Below are 20,979 nucleotides of genomic sequence, written 5' to 3' on the forward strand. Positions count from 1 at the left end.
TTATATGAAATATTACATAGCGTGGGGTTGTCCTCACCATCCTGTCCTGTGGGTTGATGGCAGAGAAGGATCCGGGCTGGCCGATGTGGGGAGAGTTCCCCAGCATGGCAGAGTAGCCAGACTGACCCAAAGGTCCTGAGGAGGCCCAAGGGTCAGAGGAGGGGTGGAGTCCCTCTGTCAACAACAACAGGGTTAGGCAATGGACTTACTCACTCAAACATGACTGACTCCAGTGCATTTGAACATAACACATTTTCATATACCTTAAATCATTAAGTTAACATAACAAAGAGGTTAGACTGTGTCATCATGCCAGTGCTTAAGTGGTTGACATAGTTACCTTGCATGTAAAAAGAGCCTGGGTAGACAGAGCCAGGTTTGGTGCCAGGATATCCTCCGTTGTCACGGGCATACTCATCCCCGGAGGAAGAGGCATACACCTAATAGGTGAAACAAATTTCACATTAGTTGTCATTTCAACAAAACACACTTGTGTCATGATATATACCTACAGTCAGCCTCCCCTAAAATAAAAGGTGTCTGCGCCTTACATCTACCATTGCCAGGTATCACTATTGCCAAGATAACAAATGCACAACTGCCACTAATCAATGGTGTTAACGTTTAGCTAACGGTTGTAGCACTAAGCAGCCAGGAGGTGGCGAGGGTGAGGCCTGGCATGCCTCCCTTGCCTATGCCGTGTGCGAGAGCGGCACAGTGGCCATGCCGGGCACAGCGACGGTTACAATCCCACAGCACAGCCAGCACTTCCTCTCTCCCAGGAGCCCAGTGACATAGCAGGGTTAGTGCCTGCAGAGCCTCCCCTCAAGCTATCCTTTCACCAGCAGCTCACACACTGAGATGTGCACAAACACACAACATTGTCCAGCCCATGACCTCAAATAAACAAGGGAATCACATTTCATCCTTTCTCTGATTTCTATAGTACCAAGACCGTGAGTTTCAACTGAAGGGGCATAGATAATACGCATGTACTGAATTTGTATTTATTGAATTAGGGGTGATATGGGTCCGTGACCCAATATTCTAATAGCCATTTGGTTAAATGGCCCTTCAAGGGTCCATTCCAAGTTATTCCGAACCACAATGAATGCTACATTGAAAATGGCAAGCCATTCCAAACCTTTTTTCCCCTGCATGTGTCGGAAACGTCGAATCACTCCCCTAAAATTCAAATGGACACAAAGATCCCAGCTTCCTGACACTATAACCCATTACTCACGCTTTCTGGCATGTACGGGGTGAAAGAGGGAAGAGAGAGAGGCTATGCTGCAAAGAATGCTAAACCAGAAAACAGATTTTTTTTCTGTAATTTGATTTAACAGAGAGAAGTGGAAAGGGAATGGAGAGATGCACTTCTAATTACAGAGCCATCTGCCTGTTCCTGGACCTGGTCCAACTCCACAGGCAGCTGGGCTGAGGAGAGCCGAGGAGAGGGAGAGGGCTGAGAGAGGCGGGGGCTGGGTGCCCGTCAGCGAGAGAGAGCGAGGTTGCAATGGAGGGGGCGGGGGCAAAGTGGGGAGTGTGGGGGGGAAATTAAGGCGCTGATGATTTATGAAATGGGCAGAGAGATAAGGCTGGGGTGGGGGACAGAATAAGGTAATCTAAATGACTTAAACAAAGCATGATATGGCCAGGGGAGTCAGTCTGTGTGAATAGGGGCTTTACTACCATCACGGTTAATTCGAGAGAACAAGGCGGAGATGGCTTCATTTAACAATAGGCTTGTCTTTCAGGGGAAACAATGTTGAGCGAATCTTCTGCTCTAGATAGATGTGTGGGGGAATGAAACAATGATTGCGGGTGGATAATTGTGTTCTTAGGAAGAAAGAATTCGGATTTCTGTGGAAAATCCTCACTAATGGGGGTTTAATGTAATTCAGGTTCTGACTGTGTGAGCATTTGCAAAACAAGTGATGTAATATGACAATAGAATGGGCCTAGTAGAAAACAATATCAACTTAGAGAAAATATCCTCTACATTAATAATACAACCACAGTAGGTCTGTATTATTACCACTGTGTGGCGCAGCGGTCTAAGGCACTGCATCTCAGTGCTAGAGGCATCACTACAGACCATGGTTCGATCCCTGGCTGTATCACAGTGATCGGGAGTCCCATAGCGCGGCACAAAATTGGCCCAGCTTTGTCCGGGTTCGGGAAGGGTTTGGCCGGGGTAGGCTGTCATTGTAAAATAAGAATTTGTTCTTAACCGACTTGCCTAGTTAAATAAAAGGTTAAATTACGGTTTCCCAAACTCGGTCCTCGGGACCCTAAGGGGTGCAAGTTTTGGTTTTTGCCCTAGCACGCCATAGCTGATTCAAATAATCAACTAAACCAAAACGTGCACCCCTTGGGGTCCCAAGGACAGACTTTGGAAAACGCTGGTCTAGAAAACGACATATACACATGGTAACAGTCAAAAGTTTGGACACACCTTCTCATTCTAGCATTATTCTTTATTTTTACTATTCTACATTGTAGAATAACAGAGAAGACATCAAAACAATGAAATAACACATAGGGAATCATGTAGTAATAAAATAAATTCTCAAATCAAAATATATTTTACATTTGAGATTCTTCAAAGTAGCCACCATTTGCCATGGCGACAGCTTTGGACACTCTTGTCATTCTCTCAACCAGCTTCATGAGGTAGTCACCTGGAATGCATTTCAATTAACAGGTGTGCCTTGTTAAAAGTTAATTTGTGGAATTTCTTTCCTTCTTAATGCGTTGGAGCCATTCAGTTGTGTTGTGACAAGGTAGGGGTGGTATAGCCCTATTTGGTAAAAGACAAAATCCATATTATGGCAAGAACAGCTTTATTTATTTATTTAACCTTTATTTAACTAGGCAAGTCAGTTAAGAATAAATTCTTATTGACAATGACAGCCTAGGAACAGTGGGTTAACTGCCTTGTTCAGGTGCAGAATGACAGACTTTTACCTTGTCAGCTCGGGGATTCGATCTAGCAACCTTTCGGTTACTGGCCCAACACTCTAACCACTAAGCTACCTGCCGCAAAGAGAAACAATAGTTCATCATTACTTTAAGACATGAAGGTCAGTCAATCCGGACCGCTACAGGAAAGGAAGACCCAGAGTTGCCTCTGCTGCAGAGGATGAGTTCAATAGAGTTACCAGTCTCAGATATTGCAGCCCAAATAAATGCTTCAGAGTTCAAGTAACAGACACATCTCAACATCAACTGTTCAGAGGAGACTACGTGAATCAGGCCTTCATGGTCGAATTGCTGCAAAGAAACCACTAAACCACTACTAAAGGACACCAATAATAAGAAGAGACTTTCTTGGGCCAAGAAACACAAGCAATGGACATTAGACCGGTGGAAATCTGTCCTCATGTCTGATGAGTCCAGATTTGAGATTCTTGGTTCCAACCACCTTGTCTTTGTGAGACAGAGTAGGTGAACGGATGATCTCCGCAAGTGTGGTTCCCACCGTGAAGCATGGAGGTGGTGGTGTAATGGCGCTTTGCTGGTGACACTGTCTCTGATTTATTTAATAGTTTAGATATCTTCACTATTATTCTACGATGTAGAAAACAGTAAAAATAAAGAAAAAACCTTGAATGAGTAGGTGTGTCCAAACTCTTGACTGGTACTGTATGCACGTATTAAAGAAAGTATGTGGACAACCCTTGAAATTAGTGGATTCTGTTATTGTAGCCACACCCGTTGCTGACAGGTGTATAAAAATCGAGCACAGCCATGCAATCTCAATAGATAAACATTGGCAGTAAAATGGCCTTACTGAAGAGCTCAGTGACTTTCAACGTGGCACCGTCATAGGATGCCACTTTTCAGTTTGTCAAATTTCTGCCCTGCTAGAGCTGCCCCGGTCAACTGTAAGTGTTGTTATTGTAAAGTGGAAACGTCTAGGAGCAACAACGGCTCAGCCGCGAAGTGGTAGGCCACACAAGCTCACAGAACGGGACCGCCGAGTGCTGAAGCACTTAGTGCGTAAAAATCATCCGTCCTCGGTTGCAACACTCACTACCGAGTTCCTAACTGCCTCTGGAAGCAACGTCAGCACAATAACTGTTCGTCCCGGAGCTTCATGAAATGGGATTTCCATGGCCGAGCAGTCGCACACAAGCCTAAGACCACCATGCGCAATGCCAAGCGTCGACTGGAGTGGTGTAAAGCTCGCCACCATTGCACTCTGGAGCAGTGGAAAGGCCTTCTCTGGAGTGATGAATCACGCTTCACCATCTGGCAGTCCGACAGACGAATCTGGGTCAGGCGGATGCCAGGAGAACGCTACCTGCCCCAATGCATAGTGCGAACTGTAAAGTCCGGTGGAGGAGTAATAATGGTCTGTGGCTGTTTTTCATGGTTCGGGGCCCTTAGTTCCAGTGAAGGGTATTCTTAACGCTACAGCATGACAACATCTTACGATTCTGTGCTTCCTACTTTGTGGCAAAAGTTTGGGTTAGGCCCCAGTGCACAAAGTGAGGTCCATATAATTCACACCTTTGAGAATTGGCCTAATCGCCCAACATCAGTGCCCGACCTCACTAATGCTTGTGGCTGAATGGAAGCAAGTCCCTGCAGAAATGTTCCAGCATCTAGTAGAAAGCCTTCCCAGAAGAGTGGAGGCTGTTATAGCAGCAAAGGGGGGGACCAACTCCATATTAATGCCTATGATTTTGGAATGAAATGTTCGACAAGCAGGTGTCCACATACTTTTCATGTAGTGTAGATGGCGCCATATTAAGGGGTAACAATATGCCTGAGGAATGGCCTGTGTTGTGTGTGACATGGAGGTTAGGGGTTAGGGCCAGGCCCTGATGTACAGGTATTAGAAGTTTAGTTGAGAGGTCTGGCAGTTGGGTTGGAGAGCTAGAACTAGGTTACCACATAGAGCTGAGGGTGCAAAGGAAGAGGGGGAGCAGGTGGGGGAGAGAGCGGGGAGAGGGAGAGAGAGAGAGAGAGAGAGCGGGGAGAGAGAGAGAGAGAGGGGGGAGAGAGAGAGAGAGAGAGAGAGAGAGGGGGGAGAGAGAGAGAGAGAGAGAGGGGGGAGAGAGAGAGAGAGAGAGAGGGGGGAGAGAGAGAGAGAGAGAGAGAGCGGGGAGAGAGAGAGAGAGAGAGAGAGCGGGGAGAGGGAGAGAGAGCGGGGAGAGAGAGAGAGAGAGAGCGGGGAGAGGGAGAGAGAGCGGGGAGAGGGAGAGAGAGAGCGGGGAGAGGGAGAGAGAGAGAGCGGGGAGAGGGAGAGAGAGAGAGCGGGGAGAGGGAGAGAGAGAGAGCGGGGAGAGGGAGAGAGAGAGAGCGGGGAGAGGGAGAGAGAGAGAGCGGGGAGAGGGAGAGAGCGGGGAGAGGGAGAGAGAGAGAGCGGGGAGAGGAGAGGGGGAGAGCAGGGCGAGGGACACAGGATCATCAGCAGTCATTAATCTGGGCTCAGACACGGGCTAAGAGGCCTTGCGAGCAGCACGCCTCACAACTGGGTCACTCATAGGGGGAGGCCTCCCAGACCATCGTGTGGCGAAGCGTAAGCGGACGGGTTGAGGAGGGGGGCAGCCAGAGGTTTTACATTAATTTACACTAAAACCACATGGCCATCGCTCAAACTGTGGGAGCGGCTGAGAGAAGGGCCTCAAACCCAGACGGTGTTTAATATTGCCTATGTGGTGCAGTCACGAACCCTGGCCACAGAGGTTTCACTATGACTGTCTTCACTGCGGTGTCACATATGCATATATGAGAGTACAGGAGAGTGAATGTGCCCATGGTTTGGGTTACAGAAAATGTTTGTGTAATGGCAATATATCATTTTAATGATCCCTGGCAGGGGGCCTTCCACTATTAGTTAAAAAGGCATCAGGCACCCTGAACACACTGGACCATCTTACAGGGCATGGTAAGCAAATACCACACGGCATGCAATCTCAAGCATTAGTTCCAACAAAAACAACTCTACAGTGTTATTTACTACTGTTGGTTATTTGGAGGCTTGCTCAGCATCTGTAGCATTTGTCAGTAGAGCACAATATAGACTAAAGTTATTCATTTGGTACTTTGTCAGTAGTCTGAGCCCAGTGTTGTAGAAACTAAATGTTTGTTTGGAGGCTCTCTCACTCGCCTGGGCTGCCAGTTGTTTGTCTGAGTGAGCAGAGACCATTTGGCCCCACCTGTCTGTCTGTCAGAGAGCTTCTGGAGCAGACAGACAGTGGTAAGTGTTAGTGTGGGGAGACTGTCTGTGAAGGGGAGTAGAATGAACACTCACCGAGGAAGGCAGGCCAGGGGGTTTCCGGATCTTCTTCGGTTGGGTGTCTACAGGGAGACAGAAGGTAAATCAGATAGCACGCTTCATAAAGGTTGACTGTTAGGGCTCTATTTTCGGCTGGTGTTAAGACAGCACAATTGTCAAACGCACGCTCGTTGAAGATTTTGACCTGCTAAAGCCGGCGCTCTGCTATTTTCCAGCCCTTGCGCCAGGATTGGTAATTGAACTGTCTTACATGAGCTCGCTTGCGCCGAGGTGGGAGGGGTGGCAATATCTGAGGCGTGTTCTTAAAATGTGCGCCAAAGTGCAATTTCAGACAGCGCTGGTGGGAATATTTAAGACCAACCAAAACCTGGCCTTAGTGGTAAAGCTGCTGGTTATGGCATGGATTTTGACAGCGGAAGCACAGCCTGTCCAGGCGTGCCACACAGTGCCCTATGCACATGGTACAAGGAAAATATTTTTATGTTCCCGTAAACCTCGTATTGAGAAACATAAAAAAACTATATTTTCCCACTTTGTTTCATTTGACTAAGGCAGTTTTTTTTTGTCTGTCCCAATGCATTCGCCAAGTAGTCAAGACTATCGATAAAGGGTTAAGCTCGTGACACCACTTTGAAATAAATTTCAATCACCAAAGCTTTATTAAAAGATCACGTTTTGGAGCAGCAAAACAGTGAGCGAACATCCCCTTTTTATCTATGTACATTATTTTAGCCAGCGCCTGTTATTATTTTGGATGTGTGTAAAAAACAAACACTCCATGTAGGCTACATGTCCATAATGGAATGAGAGATGAGATGATGCCGGTGACCATTGTATTTAGAAACATTCAAGTTATTTTCCTGTAACAATTGCTTGTTTTCTATTCCATTTGATAACAAAACAAGCACAAAGTAGGAAACCCTTAGCTGTAATTCTAGTAGGGTGTTTCACCAGCAATGCGTCAGGTGTTTTTCCTGGCCATGCATTAGCCAAGTAGCCTATCCATAAAAGGTTACTAAATGGTCTACTCGTGATGCTTTTGCATTATTCACATTGGACTATGCACTGCATGTAGGTCTTTCAGGTTGTATCCATCCTCATTTCCAAAGAGCACTTCTTGTCTAGTTTCCAAAGAAGCCCATTTCCAAACATATTCAAATTATTCAGTCCTATAACGCCATATCAACGGTAGGCCAAGGATGTATCTTGCTTATTGAGAACGTGCCTCACACAATAAAATTTACATACAATTTACAGAAGCCTAGTATTTTTTGTTTGAGAAGAAAGAAGAGCGATGCATAAAGATATGTAGGCCTATACTCGTTGAAGTCAACTACAACAATGTTCTGTCAACACTCCAAACACTGAATGTTTTTTTACAGTAATTACTAGTTTCTGTAGCCTATGCTATTTAATAAACTGTAGCATCAATCCACAAGGGACTAGGACGAGAATATTCCGTGCCCCCAGCCGAATTGAACGACAACGCAAAGACAATCAATGACCTACAGAACTTGAGACAATGGCATGCAGTATTAAGCCATGAAACGCATTGATTGGCCAGTGAGTGGCCAAGCCCTTGTCACACCTACAATTAATTTATTCATCAAAACCCAGTCCTTTCGCGGCACTGCCAGTTAATGCGCTCATAATTCCTGCTGTCAAAATAGCACAAATATTTCTGGCACACCCCAGACCTATAGCGCTACCGCCAGCACTAAGATTTACCATTGTGTTAGGTTTATTAAATTAGAGCCGTTAGTGTCTTGTTTGAAAATAAAATATTATTTGACCATATTGACGGTATTATTGTGTATTGTTAGCATTTTTCACCCAGTTAAAAAGGTTAAAGCTACACATATATTTGGCTGAGACAACTTCTTGTTCTATAATCTGACATAAAAAGGCAAGAGCCTGAAAAACATTTCTACAAAGAACTAAAGCTTTTTCCGAATCCATCTCTCTTACCTAGCTGGCCATCGGGAGGCCTCCTCCTGGGGTTGTTGGGGTACGATCCGGGGTAGAACTGAGAGGCAGACTTTAGCCCAGAGGGAGACATGGCATCTGGACTGGGCATGGCGATGTCACTGGGTAGGAAGCCAGGCTGGCAGAACAACACAAAGAGCAAGGGGTTAACAAACAACACATGCAGGAATGCATAGAAAAACACACATGAATGCACAGTTCTGGGAAATCCAGAACGCTCTAATTCAATGTGTTTCGGATGAAAGGAGAAGTGAGAAAACGAGGTCTTCTTTATACTGAAACCTGACTATGAATTTTGCTCAAATCAAGTTAGAATTGGTGATGTGGGCAACCTAAACTATGATCATAACAGGGTCTAAGCAAAGGTGTCAGAAGTACTCTTACCTGGCCTCCAAACGAAGAGTATGGTACCCTCTCATTTTTACCTGCAAGGCGAAATGTACAATTAGCGGGTTCCTTATGGAATGGAAGTTACACATTGGGTATTCAGAGTAATATTTCAAAATGACAAAGTTACAAATGATTAGTAGCCATTTAAAATACAGAAGTAGTGATAAAAGCGGCCTCCCCCTTTCAGAGCTCTCAGGTGCTGGCCAGACAAACCCCAAGAGAGCGTTTCTGCTTCAGTGCTCTTAACATCCCCAGCACCCACTAAATACACATTACACACACAGTTTCTGGCACTTTGTCACTCAGATAACAATTTCATGGTCATAACAAAATACGTACACACCAACAGTAACCTCCGCTACTTATTTACAACCTATCCCCATTACAACAGTGGTTCCCAACCAGGGGTATTAGGACCCCTGGGGGTACTTGGCCTATCCACAGGGGGTACTTGAAAAGACTTGAGACCACAGCCCTACTGGTAAAAATGCACGAGGGGGTAACTTCAGGGTTATCCGGGCAGATCAAAATTCAGTTGGTGGTACAGTAACTGAAAAGGGTTGGGAACCACTGCATTACAACAGTGATAGACACAAAGAGACAAGCCAGAAGACTCTGAGCGTAGCCTACCTCCGATTCCTGAACTGAGGAAGGGAGATGACAGGCCCTCATGCTCATTGTAGTGGGAGCCATCTCCGTAGCCCTGTGGGAAAACACATGATGAGGACTGGAGTCCAAGTCAGCAGAGTTCACTGAAGTCCTTCCATGCCATGGCCAGTGCACTGGTTCATCCCAGTCTGTAAACTGTCATGCGAGCTCAGGAAATGTGCAGAATCCAGGCTCTAGAAATGTCTTAATCATCAAGTTGTGGTAATCAGTAATCACAGTTTGCTGCAGCCAATCTTCACCCCCTATATCCCGTTCCTTATATTTACACCGAAACGAGCCAAGACAGTTACCGTGGCTGTGAAGCAGCAATTACCATTGGGCTTCCACAGATGTAAAGTTTAGCGCAGAGCCTGCCAACGCCTGACACTGTTCCAAGACATTAGGTACAAAGTAAAAACTACCAGTCTGAATCTAAAGTTTGCCAACACACTCCGCTGTTATCGTGTGTGAGTGAGAGAGTTTGAGAGCATGTGAGGAGTCCCTGGTAATGCTTACCCGTCCCTGGTTGAAGGAGGGGCTGTTCTGTTCTCCAGGGCCCCAGGATCCAGAGCTACTGCGCTCATCCAGAGCTGGATGAGAGAAACGGCAGGGTTACTCACTGACTGGTATAGACAGACAGCTTTAAAAACTCACATTAGGTTGGGTGGACCATGGAAGAGACAACTTACATCATAAACTACTAGATCCGGACAAATTATACTAAGACCAGCAAGTTACAATGACTGTGGGCATGTTCCTCCTTCCTAGTACTAGCGCAAGTGTTTATTTGGTGTCAGTGGTGGGATCGAGTGGCCGCCGGGCAATACCATCGACCAACAGTGAAGTTAGGGGTAGGGTCCTATAGCTCAAACCTATTTGTAGACGTGTAGCCATAATACAAGCTAGCACCCGTCACTCAGGTGAACTTGTCAGCAGTGCAGGGCCCTGAGCCAATGCATGTCATTCACAAGAGTTAACTGGTTTAAAGGCAAAGCCACTGGGACAACAGGTCATCTTTAAGAGAATCTGCCATTGTTGCATTAAAGGGATTGAATTCACCAAAATTACAACATGACATTGGTTTCTTCAACTTGGAGGCAGTCTAGAGACAAGGTACGATGGAAATCCATGCTTTGGTTAAGTTTCCCTGGCACAGTTTCTACATACAAACGTTTTTGCATTTGTGGTACAAATCCCATTCAGGTCAGGGGACCGATATTAGCATTTTTTGCACCTCATGTCCAAATCATCCGAAAGTATTCAAAATTGATTGTGAAGCTCAAAGTCACTTAGAGGTTTTGAACATGATGCACAAAAAATGTTAATATTGGTCCCATGACTTGAAAGGGATTTGTGCCACAAATGCTAAAATGTTAGCATGTGAAAACAGTGCCAGGGAAACTAAACCAAAGCATGGATTGCTGTCATACCTTGTCCATAGACTGTTTACATTGTTTGTGGAAAACTCTACCCCAAAGATCTAGGCAGAGACTATTTAAGGTAGGGTAAGGAAATCAATGTATTTGTACATTTGGGTGAACTATCCCTTTAAGGAGGGACCATTCCATACATATCCATGTGAAAACATCAAAGTGAAAATCGCCATCACCAGTCTAATAGAGGGGTCATTTCACTGATTGGCTGAGAAACCAAACTATAAACAGAATGTGTCATTGTCCAGCTTCTCATTGAAATTCGTTCCACAGCAGTTTTGCAGATGCCATCATACGCTAAGCCACAATACAACCAATAACATACATATTCAGTACACAAAGCATATATGAAAATGTTAAATTATTTCACAAGTGGCGGCTGTGGCATAGGAAAAACAAGGATTCTAAAGATTGGCGGAGCAGAAATTCCAAATACCCCCTTCTCCCATAGTCTTATCCGTTAATGCTACCAAGCCTCTCTGGAGACACAGGGCTTAATTGCATACTAATTTGCATAAGTGTGCATATTAATGTGGTTTCCTTATGAATATTCATATTTCTCCTTTGATTTTTGCCTAATTAAAAAAATGTGTGCGTGAGAGGGAGAGTGTGAGGGGAGGGAGGGAGGGTCTGGGTGAGATGAGCGACTAAAGAGTGAAAATGACTGATGAGGCTAACAGAGTGGTGCAAGCACCTACACACGCTATGACAGCCATGATCTATGGAGCTGATGCCACTGGCATGGAGAAGCAGGGGAGCAGGACCTCCAAAGATCAGCCTTACTCAGTCACTGTCAGTGGGCTGAAAGGCCACACTGCTAACACAGCTACATATAGTCACAACAGCACACAGAACTGATGGACAACGAAATATGTAAGACAGGCTTTGCATGGGCACCACTTCATCTAAAACAGCCTTGCTGGCAGTTAGTTCACTCAACACTGAGACACGATCAAATAAGAGGAACCCCAGGTCTATAAAACAAGCTTTTCCATTATCCAGTGTCTACAATGGCTTTGGTCCAGCAGCCACTCAATAATAGTATTTGGTGCCCACCTAGACCTACGCCACTTAAAAAGGCCTCCATTTGGCGAGTGGGTAGTGTCTGAGATAGAATCGCTTTACTGAGGACAACTCTGACAACATTGTTCACACTTTGTGGAGTAATTAACTCAAAGGCAATTAAATAAGGTGGGGAGCTGCTGAGATGGCAATGACACAGCCAGCCATGTTAAGAAGTGGGAGCCAAACACTGAGCCTACTGCCACAATGGAGGAGGGGAGGACAGGGGTAAAGGACTGAAGGAAAGGAGGAGAGGGGGACAGGAAGAGGGGAGGAGAAACAGACAAGACAAGTGGAGGAGAGAGGGACATGGGTGAACGACTAGAGGAACAGAGGGAGTAAAAGGCACAGGGAGGAGAGAAGGACAGGGGTATGAGACAAGAGAGGACAGACTTCATTGTTCCAAGTTCACTCTTCATTCTTTTGAAGAACATATTAATTTAATTGTTTGTGTAATGCTGTTATAAGTGTGATTGCATTTTATTCTCACTTTCTACCTGTTGAAATGTTGCGCCTCAACTTTATAACCTGATTCAGTAATGAGAATCTAGTGAAGGCCATGAGGACAATACTAACACTGTACAGGAGCAGCCAGCCACTGAAGAAATAATCATATTTTGAGGCACAAAACCTTCTCACATGGCAAAATCTAATATGCCTCCAAAAGGCAGCCTAGATCGTTTCTTGCGTATGTCTTAACAAGATATAGACCTAGTAGAGCAGCCATTTTCTAGTGCCAGCAGTATAGGGCATATTAGATAGAAGTTGGCTGTTCAGATCATAAGGTGACAAACAACCCATGACAATCATCTGAAAAAATATTTGTGTGGGAGTGAGTGCACAAGCATTTGTCTGTGCGTGTGAACGGGGGTTGTTTGTTGTGGTTGGGGGGGGGGCTGTCCTTTGGCTGGGTGACGGGGGCCAGCAGCTGCAAAGGTGAGTGAGGGGATGCCTGATAGAGGGGTACTAATTGCGAAGGGAGCTCTGAGTACCTTTGTGTTGGTGAATAGCTCTGCTTCTTCCTTTCCCGCACTGGGTCATCTACTAGTAGTGGCACACTGAAGCCGTGATGTCACGGGATACAGTTGGCCCAGGCAAACAGGAAGTTGACGCAAGTTACCAGGAGAACAATAAAGAACATAACAGGCTGCTCTTTGTTAAGGCCCTGTGATCCTATCATAATGGAGGACGGAAGAAAAAATATGTTTAACTTCTCTAGGGTAGGGGGCAGCATTTGGAATTTTGGATGAAATGCATGCCCAAATTAATTAAATTATGCATATAAAACTGGTAGAGTTGGATAGAAAACACTAAAGTTTACAAAACGGTTAAAATAGTGTCTGAGTATAACAGAACTGATTTAGAAATTGTTTCAGGCTTGTATTCTGAAAGATTAGGAAGTAAGAGCAGTCTGAATGAGTGGACCCTAAAGTGTCACAGACCTTTTTCATGCGCGAGACCGAGACAGTGCGTTTCTTGTTAACCTTTTAAATTGACGACGTTATTGTCCGGTTGAAATATTATCGATTATTTAGGCTAAAAACAACCTGAGGATTGAATATAAACATCATTTGACATGTTTATGAACTTTATGGATACAATTTGGATTTTTGTCTGCCTGTTTTGACTGCGTTTGAGCCTGTGGATTACTGAAGAAAACTCGAACAAAAACTGAGGTTTTTGGATATAAAGAGACTTTATCGAACAAAAGGAACATTTATTGAGTAAATGGATGTCTGCTGAGTGCAACCATATGAAGATCAAAGGTAAGGGATTCATTTTATCTCTATTTCTGACTTGTGTAACTGTTCTACTTGGCTGGTTACTGTTTGTAATGATTTGTCTAGTGGGCTATGTTCTCAAATAATCGTAAGGTATGTTTGCGCCGTAAAGCATATTTTAAATCTGACACCGTGGTTGGATTCACAAGAAGTTCATCTTTAAACCTATGTAAAATGTTTTGTTTTCTGAATTTTTATCATGAGTATTTCTGTATTTGAATTTGGCGCCCAGCAGTTTCACTGGCTGTTGAAGTGGTGGGACGCTAACGTCGCACGTACCCAAGAGAGGTTAAAAAAAAACAGTGCACACAAGTGACTCCATGCAACTTATGAGACTTGTTAAGCAAATTTTCACTTCTGAACTTATTTAGGCTTGCCATAACAAAGGGGTTGAATACCTCAAGACACTTCAGGTCACATTTTTTTATTACATTTGTAAACATTTCTAAAAACATTCCACTTTGACATTAAGGTATTGTGTGTAGGCCCGCCTCTACATATCCAAATAAATAAAATCAAGTTGTCGTTTCAGGACAAAGTGGAAGAGGTGGGGAAATATCATGGGGAAAATGTTAACATGAATCACAAACATTGCCTTCTTCAATAGAAGTCAACCCTCAGGAGAAAAACTGATGTAAAACTGCTAAAGTATGTCATTTTATCCTTGTATTGAGGCTACTCCCCTCTGATTGTATAGTGCCTTCAGAAAGTATCCCACCCCTTGACTTTCACATTTTGTTGTGTTAGAGCCTGAATTTAAAAATGCATTACATTTAAATGTTTTGACACTGGCCTATACACAATATCCCATAATGTCAAAGTGGAATAATGTTTTTAGAATTTTGTTTTTACAAATGTCTTGAGTCAGTAAGTATTCCAGCCCTTTGTTATGGCAAGCTTAAATATTTTCAGGAGTAAAAATGTGCTCAAGTCGCATAATAAGTTGCATGGACTCACTCGTGTGCAATAGTGTTTAACATGATTTTTTTAATGACATCTCTAACCCACACAGTTCCCTCAGTCAAGCAGTGAATTTCAAACAGATTCATCAACAAATACCAGCAAGGTTTTTCAATGCCTCGCAAAGGGCACATATTGGTATATTGGTTAAAAAACACTGACCATGAATATCCCACGGAACATGGTGAAGTTATTAATTACATTTTGAATGGTGTATCAACGCACCCAGTCACCGCAAAGACAGAGGCATCCTTCCTTACTCAGTTGCCAGAGAGGAAGGAAAACGCTCAGGGATTTCACCATGAGGCCAAAGGTGACTTTAAAACATGTTCCAGAGTTTAATGGCTGTGATAGGAGACATTGTAGTTACTGTATAATACTAACCTAACTGACAGACGGAAAAGGAGCCTGTACCAAATAAAAATATTCCAAAACATGCATCCTGTTTACAAGGCACAAAGAAATCCTGCAAAAAAAGAAATTAACTTTATGTCCTGAATAAAAAGAGTTGTTGGATTTGCCCAAAACATATCACTGAGTACCACTCTCTATATTTTCAAGCATAGTGGTGGCTGCATCATGTTATGGGTATGCTTGTAATTGTTAAGGACTGGGGAGTCACTAAGCACAGGCAAAACCTGGATCAGTCTGCTTTCCACCAGATTATGGGAGATTAATTCACCTTTCAGTAGGACAATAACCTAAAACACAAGGCCAAATCGACACAGGAGTTGCTTACCAAGACAGTGAATGTTCCCGAGTTGCCGAGTTACAGTTTGGACTTCAATCTACTTGAAAATCTATGGCAAAAATCTGAAAATGATGTCTAGCAATGATCAACAAACAATTTGACAGAGCTTGAAGAATTTTAAAAAGAAATGGGCAAATGTTACACAATCCAGGCACGGAAAGCACTTAGACTTACCCAGAAAGACTCACAGCTGTAATCGCTGCCCATGGTGCTTCTACAAAGTATTGACTCAGGGGTGGGAATATATACAGTATCAGCCAAAGTTTGGACACACCTACTCTCATTCAAGGGTTTTTGTTTATTTTTACTACATTGTAGAATAATAGTGAAGACATCAAAACTATGAAACAACACATAGGGAATAATGTAGTGAACAAACAAGTGTTAAACAAATCAAAATATATTTGAGATTCTTCAAAGTATCCAGCCTTTGCCTTGACAGCTTTGCACACTCTTGGCATTCTCTCAACCAGCTTCATGAAGTAGTCACCAAGAAACGCATTTCAATTAACAGGTGTGCCTTGTTAAAAGTTAATTCGTGGAATTTCTTTCCTTCTTAATGCTTTTGAGCCAATCAGTTGTGTTGTGACAAGGTAGGGGTGGTATAAAGACGATAGCCCTATTTGGGGAAAAACCAAGTCCATATAATGGCAAGAACAGCTCAAATAAGCAGAGAGAAACAACAGTCCATCATTACTTTAACCTTTAAGACATGAATGTCAGTCAATGTGGAAAATTAAGAACTTTGAAAGTTTTTTTTCAAGTGCAGTTGCAAAAACTATCAAGCGCTATGGATGAAACTGGCTCTCATGAGGACCGCCACAGGAAAGGAAGACCCAGAGTTACCTCTGCTGCAGAGGAGTTCATTAAGAGTTACCAGCCTCAGAAAATGCAGCCCAAATAAATTCTTCAGAGTTCAAATAACAGACAGATCTCAACATGATCAGAGGACACTGCGTGAATCAGGCCTTCATGGTCGAATTGCTGCAAAGAAACCACTACTAAAGGACACCAATAAGAAGAGACTTGCTTAGGCCAAGAAACACGAGCAATGGACCGGTGGAAATCTGTCCTTTGGTCTAATGAGTCCAAAATTGAGATTCTTGGTTCCAACCGCTGTGTCTTTGAGACACAGAGAAGGTGAACAGATGATCTCCGCATGTATGGTTTCCACCGTCAAGCATGGAAGAGGTGGTATGATGGTGTGGGGGTGCTTTACTGGTGACACTGATTTATTTAGAAATCAAGGCACACTTAACAAGCATGGATACCACAGCATTCTGCAGCGATACGCCATCCCATCTGGTTTGCGCTTAGTGGGACTATCATTTGTTTTCAACAGGACAATGACTCAACACACCTCAGGGCTGCATAGGGGCTATTTGACCAAGAAGGAGAGTGATGCATCAGATGACCTGGCCTCAACAATCACCCGACCTCAACCCAATCGAGATGGTTTAGGATAAGTTGGACCGCAGAGTGAAGGAAAAGCATTCCAGGTGAAGCTGGTTGAGAGAATGCCAAGAGTTCGCAAAGCTGTCATCAAGGCAAAGGGTGGATTATTTGAAGAATATGAAATATATTTTAATTTGTTTTAACACTTTTTTTTGATACTACATGATTCCATATGTGACATTTCATAGCTTATGTCTTCACTATTATTCTACAATGTAGAAAATAGTAAAAAGAAAAACCCTTGAATGGGTATGTGTGTCCAAACTTGACTGGTAAATGAGATATTTCTGTATTTTATTTTCAATAAATGTGGGGTATTGTGTGTAAATGGGTGAGAAATTCAGGCTGTAACAAATATGGAATAAGTCAAGGTGTATGAATACTTTCTGAAGGCACTGTATATCTGATTTTATAACAAGGGGGATTGAGGGATGGAAAAATCGACAGTAAAATATCGCAATATTATTTTGGATGATATTATAGCGATACTTTGACTCCAATTTGTAAAAATAGAGACTTTTTGGACTAGGTAGCATTAACTAGCGCTAGTCGGCTGTAACTGCAACAAAACTCATTTTTCATCCTACAACTTGTTCTTCATCTTTTTAAATAGTGATCCAACATGTTTTCAGCACTTTTATTTCCATTACTGATAAAAACATCAAAGTGCAATACTTTGTAGCTTACACACAAGCCTGAATTGTAGTTTATGGACACCCACATTTTGCTCCATGGATTGATATATGCTTGTCTCAATCTCATATATATTCTCTAGAGGTTGGCATCTATGGAGGTTTGTGCTGTGGCACTCAAATGCTATTACGAGATACCTGGAGTTCTCTGAAAGTTAAATGTGACAGCATGAAGTATCACATTCGAATGGTGTCAATGACCAAGGGGCACACTTAGGACGGGGGCAGGAATTAACTCCTCACTGCTAAGTAATTGCCTGCTGTAATAGAAACAAACACAGAGTCCTGCCACTGATCCCCATTCAGAGGGCTCCTACTCTAGCCAGCGCTCCATGCTGGGCCAGTTAAGTGCCCCAGAGCTGTGGGTGAGGGGCATTGTCTCAGGCTCAAGCCATTTCCTGTGAACCAGTGGGGGGAAAAGTCCTGTGCGGAGTTGGGGGAGGAGTGTTTTACACTTCGGGGTGGGGGAGTTGTTTCAAGTCCATAAGCCCTTTTCCGTCTTTGTTCCTCTGTGGCGGGGTTTTCACTCTTGGGGCCGCGCAGTGTGACTCCATTTCACACTGCAGGTTGGCAGGGTGACAGTGGGAAGGAACATGACTTACTAATAACATTCAGCAAAAGCTACTAGCTTACACAAGGGTTTCAGGTGTTCCAAGGTGGGAAAATAAAATTGAGTTTTTGTATATTGGTGCAAGAAAAAGATGCAATGAAAATAAAATATATAGATCTCATTTGCTAAATTGAGATATTGCTATCAATTAAAAGGGTTACCAAGATTGTTCATTTGTTCATCACCCCACCAAAAAAAACATGGGTCTCATTCAACAACCATAAATGAAGACATTCTGCTGAACTCCAGAAAGCTTTTCTCTTAAGTGTCATCCAACAACACAGTGCTCAAAGGCACCAACAGTGTCCTGAAGCTTCAGCACAGATGAATAATCTTGGTTAGATCAAAGAGGGGAAATGTGAACACATGGAGGGACAGAGCAGGCTCTCACGTTTCCAGAGGAGATCTCGGATCAAAGTAACTAGATCTGGCCAACTTACTACCAGCACTAAAGGTGATGAAATACTGTCCGCACACAGAGGATGTTTTTTTATTTTACCTTTATTTAACTAGGCAAGTCAGTTTAAGAACTGCCTTGTTCAGGCGCAGAATGACAGATTTTTACCTTATCAAATCCCCGAAATGACCTTGCAACCTTTCGGTTACTAGTCCAACGCTCTAACCACTAGGCTATCTGCCGCCCCATATACAGCATCTTTAATTATATAACCAAGTGAAAGGGTGAAGGCATAGTGCAATAGAACCAAAGCACTAACCACTGCCCTAGTACTTCCAACAAAAATATTTTGCCGCTACATAACCATTCTCCATTACTTACTGACCTTATCAAAAAAACTAAAGCTTCATACAATACAGTTTAAGTATGGCCCTGCAGGATATTCAAGGCTCATGACAGTATCTTGCATTCTGAATAGAATCTTACCTGATCCACCAAACTGACTGCTAGCGAGTGTCGTCGGTCTGTTCTTCCCATTAGCCACAGGTGGTGCAAACATCTAGAAGAGGTGGGAAATAAATTCATAAATACACCTTAATTGAACATACAGTAAAACTAGATAATCTGTGATATGAAATGTGGGCTGGACACTGATAGGAGTGATGCATCCTAATGCCTGGTTACAGGGGCTTGTTTAACATGCCATCTCATGAGCCACTGTATGTTTCTGCCTCTTTGGCATCTGGGCCAGCGACAGCCATACTGCAGCATTTTCAGCCAATCCTGGCATAGCACGGCACGGCACACACACACACACACACACACACCTTTGTCTCTAGTGGGTTTAGATGCCATACATAGCTACTACTTATAGAACCATGGACGCATTTATGATTTGAGTGGTGGCTACACAAATGATGTGCATAGCAAACCAAGGTCTTGATTGAGGGCATGATAGTTGATGCTCCACACACTAGTGGCCCATTAACTGACAGAGGGAACAGAACCAATGGAATTTCCCAATGTTACACATCATATGGCTAAAATAATGGAGAGGAAATCAAATACATGGGCAGATCACATTAGTAAGCTGTGGTTAGTAGAGAGATATCAATTAATGTAGGACATCAAGTCTGATGACAAGCGTTTACTCAATTACAATTCCTGGTCTTGAATCCATGGATGTCCCCCGTATAAGGTAATTTTCCATAACAATGAATTTCCTCAGGATATTACATTTTTCAGAGAGAAACACTGACATGAATGTCAACTCAAAAGCCCAAGACAGAAATCATATGGTAAAAATGAATGAAAAAAAAAAAAAAAACAGGCTGATGCCAGCAAGTGGATAAAAATCATACCCAAAATCCCATTAATCTGACCATTTATAAAGACCTGCTATTCAAGAGACATAAATGTCAGGGCTACCCCATTTCACACAGCATGTATTGAGTTGAATATGATGTGAGGTTTTTCAGCTGTGTATACTTTGAGAGTGCCAGAACCACTCAAGAGTATGGAGCATCCCTTTAAAAGTCCTGGAACTTATCAGCAATCAAACTATTGCAAGGTTGTGCACAAAATAAGATAAACCAAACTCGGGAGCAAAATATAAACATAACTGCAAACATAGGAATCAAATGCATCTAGTCTAAATAAATCTTCAGCATTCAGGTCAGCCCAAACCATAAATCAACCTTACTGCAGATTATGTTCTCTCATGTTCAAAGACTGATTTAAAACCCAATGAATAAACACCTTGGACCTGTGTTGTATTCAGGTGACCTTACTTGGATGTGGGATGGGGTAAAACTGATTTTTTTCCCCCCCAAACGACGTCTGGGGGGAAATTAAGCTACTTCTGTCATGCAGGAGTTAAAGGATAAAAAAAAGCATGGTGTGAGCGATGTGGAAAAAGTATAACTTGTTAATGAATCGGGAACAAGGAGAACTGTTTAACAGTTTAGCTGTCATTATATTGGCAATGTAACGGGCCTGTCCCTCCCCATTCATCTCTCTCGTCCACCCTACCGTCCACCCGGCCCAGCCCAGCAGCCCTTATGACCTGGCCCCAGACACCTAGACCACTCTCTCTTACCGCACTGAAATCCAGGAGGTCGTTGAGTTCCTTGTCTTGTGTTCCCACTGCAGCCATTCTCTGCTGCGGCTGCTCGTTCATGCCCCTCAGTCTCTAACAACCCTACGAGAGAGATTCGCAAATAGGATAGACTGACTTAATGGAACCAGACTAGAGAGTACAAACACATTGAATGTGACTGAGAGAAAAAAGAGAGAGAAAAAAAATCACACTGGATATTACTGGCTGATATTACTAAAGAATTCATGAGTTCTATCACTTGTGAAAATGAGTGAACATACAGATAGTAACATACTGCTTTTTCGGCCTTTTCATTGACCCTTACCTACCACTATCTATGGACACAGATGAGTAAAGAGTTGACGGAAGTTGAGTACCCAGACTAATAGTTAAAGATCCTTCCCCTCTTACTAAATGATTTTCCAGAAGCCCTACAACCTTAACACTGCCGCCTGATCGCCTC

At 43.3% G+C, this 20,979-nt stretch overlaps 1 protein-coding gene across 13 annotated transcripts in view; it reads right to left on the minus strand.

The window, feature by feature from the left end:
* The window catches only part of LOC139578316 (transcription factor E2-alpha-like), a 28,943-nt gene that overhangs the window by 4,760 nt on the left and 3,204 nt on the right, over positions 1-20,979 (minus strand). For 7 of the 13 annotated variants that reach the window (XM_071405744.1, XM_071405741.1, XM_071405737.1 and 4 more), the window contains exons 2-10: positions 20,517-20,618; positions 18,905-18,977; positions 9,794-9,867; positions 9,260-9,332; positions 8,624-8,664; positions 8,222-8,357; positions 6,269-6,315; positions 341-440; positions 17-174 (exon numbers count right to left, since the gene is read on the minus strand). In XM_071405744.1, coding sequence (XP_071261845.1) covers positions 17-174; positions 341-440; positions 6,269-6,315; positions 8,222-8,357; positions 8,624-8,664; positions 9,260-9,332; positions 9,794-9,867; positions 18,905-18,977; positions 20,517-20,597 — 783 coding nt within the window. In that variant the 5' untranslated portion in view covers positions 20,598-20,618. The remainder of the gene's footprint in view (positions 1-16; positions 175-340; positions 441-6,268; positions 6,316-8,221; positions 8,358-8,623; positions 8,665-9,259; positions 9,333-9,793; positions 9,868-18,904; positions 18,978-20,516; positions 20,619-20,979) is intronic. The other 6 variants (XM_071405742.1, XM_071405743.1, XM_071405745.1 and 3 more) reach the window with 2 other exon arrangements.

Source organism: Salvelinus alpinus, chromosome 6 (assembly GCF_045679555.1).
Source record: "Salvelinus alpinus chromosome 6, SLU_Salpinus.1, whole genome shotgun sequence".
Classification (NCBI taxonomy): domain Eukaryota; kingdom Metazoa; phylum Chordata; class Actinopteri; order Salmoniformes; family Salmonidae; genus Salvelinus; species Salvelinus alpinus.